The sequence below is a fragment of the Pseudorasbora parva genome, chromosome 9, assembly GCF_024679245.1.
Source record: "Pseudorasbora parva isolate DD20220531a chromosome 9, ASM2467924v1, whole genome shotgun sequence".
Taxonomy (NCBI): domain Eukaryota; kingdom Metazoa; phylum Chordata; class Actinopteri; order Cypriniformes; family Gobionidae; genus Pseudorasbora; species Pseudorasbora parva.
Genome location: NC_090180.1, coordinates 25,768,996 through 25,772,871, shown reverse-complemented (window position 1 = coordinate 25,772,871; position 3,876 = coordinate 25,768,996). Strand labels below are relative to the sequence as shown.

Genomic DNA, 3,876 nt, shown 5'->3' with positions numbered 1-3,876 from the left:
ATGAACAAAACCCAAAACCTTTAAAGTGTTTAGCATATTTCTTGAAAAGCTAAGCATATATTTATTACCCAAGTACCTCTAGTATACTTCTTAGAAATATATTACAATTATATTTAAAACATTTGAATGCACTTTAAATAAGCATGTTGGGAATACAAATGTATTATTAATTATTAAACATATTTCTTATACATTTAATCCTTTCACAGAGGTATTCACTGATGAAAGTGAATATTTTTTTCAACATGCAAAAAAAGGGGGTTATTTATATTAAAATCAGTTTTAACTTGAAGGACCCAAAACTTGCTAACACATCAGAAAAACAATGACTATTGAATTCTGTTTTTGTCAGTGGTATGCCTTTTTCCTGTTTCTCTCAATGCTCAGTGAAGCAAGTTTCCTCTTTTATTGTTGATATAGACCTACTCTAAAAAAGTGCTTTTGAACTGCAAACTACTCAGATTCACTGTGTTATTATTAGCATTCCAGGATGTGCACTGCATGATAATATTTTCCATGCTTATGGCTGTTTGTTCTGTGTTTTCTAGAGACTGCGATTTTTCTGAAGATTGAAATGGAAAGTTTATGGACAAGTATCCTGTGGGCCGTACTTGTGTGACAGTAGGCTCTTAAGTAAAAGGGAATTGACTTTCTGTTAATAGCCCAAAAATTGCTACAAAACCATGGTTGTTTTAAACTCAGAGGACAACAGCAATTATGAGGACTATTATAATGCAGAAGGACTTGAGGAATATGGACTCTGCAAGAAGACACATGTAAGGGAATTCTGCAATGTGTTTCTGCCTATATTCTACTCCACTACCTGTGCACTGAGCATAATTGCAAATTTAACCCTTCTAATATTATTCATCAAATACAAAACTCTTAGGAAGGTGTTGCCTCTGCACATGGTCATATCAGATTTTCTTTTTACACTGAGCCTTCCATTCTGGGCAGTGCATGCTAGCAGTGAATAGATCTTTGGTGATCAAAGCTGTAAGGCAACAACATTGGTTTACATGATCAGTTTGTATAGCAGCAATCTCTTTGTTGCTTGTCAGAGCTTGCAAAGATTTATGGACATTGTATGTGCTGTTTCTACCATAAGGATCTTCTTTAGTCTAAAGAGGAATACTGTTATGTGCATTTTGGTGTGGCTTTTATCCATTTTGGCAGCTGCTGTTCATGTCAACTTTGTTGAGACTCAAAAGGTCCATGAACAGAACATTTGCACTTACAACTTCAACAATGAAGTTGTCTGGAAAATCTATTTAAGATTTCAGATGTACATACTTGGGTTTGTCATTCCATTTTTAGTACTCCTATTTTGTTCCATCGGACTACCATGTGTTGCTGTGGTGAGGAACACATTCCAGATGTTTAAATATGAAATTGGATTCATTGTTATGTTTTTTCTCCTCTGGTTCCCCTATAGTGTTGTAATTTTCTTTCAAGCTTTGCAAGAGCTTTACATTTTTTTATTCATGTACCACCAACATACACTAACTTTGACACTGACAACATTGACTTTGCTATTCAGCTGACAAAATGTATTGCTTTCATGCATGTTTTCATAAATCCTGTTCTGTATATATTTTTAAACAAAAAGGTCTGGAAACGATTGAGAAATGCTTGCGAAACTCCAAGGGAGTATCTGCTTGAGGAATGTAACAGTTTATCAAATATGTCAAGTCAGAATGGTCTTATGGAGCTAAGGTCAGTTCAGCAATATCAAGCCCTTGACCTGAGATTTTGTGCTGAACGAACTTATAACTTACTGCCTGAGCCAATGTAAAAGCTTTGAAAAAAGATATTATTCTTACTTTGTGTATCTCAGTTTAATAATTATGCCAAAAGTACAGATTATACTCAACTACTCACTATATGGTTTGTTTTTGCATTTAATGAAGATATCCATATGAACACTATACCGTTTAATTGTTTAGCTTGGTTTTATATAGTTTTTATAGTTTCTTTCTACAAGCATGGCTAATTCACCAAAAGTAAAACCAAAGTAAAAAAAAAAAAAAAAGTGTGCGTGTGTTCTCTGATCTTTTTAAACCCTGTAAGTTGTGTTGTATTTTCTGCAAAACATTAATGTTGAAAATGTAAAAGACACTGTTTTCAACAGATTTTGAGATATGCTGAATCAGTCCAACAAGTGGCCTTTAACCAACTTCCTTATCATAAAGATAACGGTAGCCTTGACCCTTCACATTTTGGATTAAAAATTAACTCTGAACTTAGAAGCATAATTAATCAAAGCTCAATTATTCTTTTGTTTTCATTTATCTTCAAGAAATTATATATATATATATATATATATATATATATATATATATATATATATATATATATATATATATATATATATATAAATATATATATATATATATATATATATATATATATATATATATATATATATATATATATATATATATATATATATATATATATATGGAATGAAAGTCTGAATATATGGAATGACCCTAGTGAAAAAAAGTATACTTTATTGTATTTCAAATATATTCTCTTTTCCGATAGTATATTAGAAATATACTTACAAAAAATGTACCATTTCTAAATATATAAAAAATATATTAGCATCATATTTCACAATACAACTTTTAACACACTTTAAAATAATTGTATTTTAGTATATTTTCTAAAAATATATTGTAGAAAAATATACTTTAAATGAAAGTTCAGTGTACTTTTGTAAAGTGTACTTATTTGAACATTACTTTAAAATATTTTTTTTATATATATTTTAAACTTATGCTCAAAATTGTCATTGTTAACAATGCACTAAAAGCATATTTTAAAAATACACAATTAATATCATTAAGCTGTATAAAAAGTTATAAATACTGTTTAAAGTTATTTATTCATGCTTAACTGTTCAAGCCTAAGCATGAATAAATAAGTGATAATAAATTATTATTATATAAGTAAATTATTATATGGACTAAACGCCCCATTTTTAAATATATGCAGTGTATGCTATAAGCCCTACTTTAGTTGTGATTTAAGTGTAAATATGTTTAATAAGTTTACACTGGCAAAGAAGAATCCAACAGCACACTTAAAATACAACGCAAGAAAATATTAGTTAAATAGTTGTTCCCTTTCGGGGAACTCGAGCTGCGTCGAAACGCTGTGAGAACGCCTCTGCGTTAATGCGTCGTGAAGCACGTGTAGAACCATTCCATCGGAAGATCGATCGATCGTCGGCGTGATGACATCATCGACCGGAAGCTATAAAGCGTCCGCGAAAACAAACAGGAACTAGCTTCTGTGCCTTCAGCAAGCGATCTGTGTGAACCTCTCTGTCTATTTGGTGTTTTTGTCTGTCTATTTAGAATATTTTTCCCTTTGTTAAATATATATCCCTATATTAACAAAAAAGAGATATAATAATAATAGATCGAAAATGGCGAGTGAAAGCAGTCAGTTTAAGAGGTGTGTTCATCCCTGCCCACGCTACATCACGGGTGGGGATACACACTCTCTGTGTGTTGCCTGCTTGGGAGCGCAGCATGCCCAGGCAGCCCTCGAGGGGGCTGCTTGCGAGCACTGTGAAAGACTACCGCTGAGAACGCTGTGCTCCCGCCGGGCATCCTTCGAGGAGGGTGCCTCGGCTCGTGTTCCCCGCGGCTCTGGTCCCGCTGTCGTAGGGTTCACAATTGGACGTTGCAGAGGGGTTAGAGACGGGCGCTGCCTTATCTCTGCCCTCACCTGCACCGTCCAGCGGCTCTTCTCGGGGCTTGGAAGCACGCATTGCGGTTTCTTCCCCCCCGAGAGAGTCGCCAGTGCTCCAACTATCCAGCTCTGAGGAGGTGGACATTGAGAGCATCGCGACTGAAGATTCGT

The 3,876-nt window shown here is 34.0% G+C and overlaps 1 protein-coding gene across 1 annotated transcript; it reads left to right on the top strand.

Moving 5' to 3' along the window:
* The first annotated feature begins 332 nt into the window (after positions 1-332).
* LOC137089621 (atypical chemokine receptor 2) lies at positions 333-1,992 on the top strand. The gene is given in 3 exon segments (XM_067453199.1): positions 333-1,475; positions 1,477-1,521; positions 1,523-1,992. Coding segments are annotated over 3 exon segments (1,110 nt in total). The 5' UTR covers positions 333-683; the 3' UTR covers positions 1,796-1,992.
* Positions 1,993-3,876: the final 1,884 nt, after the last annotated feature.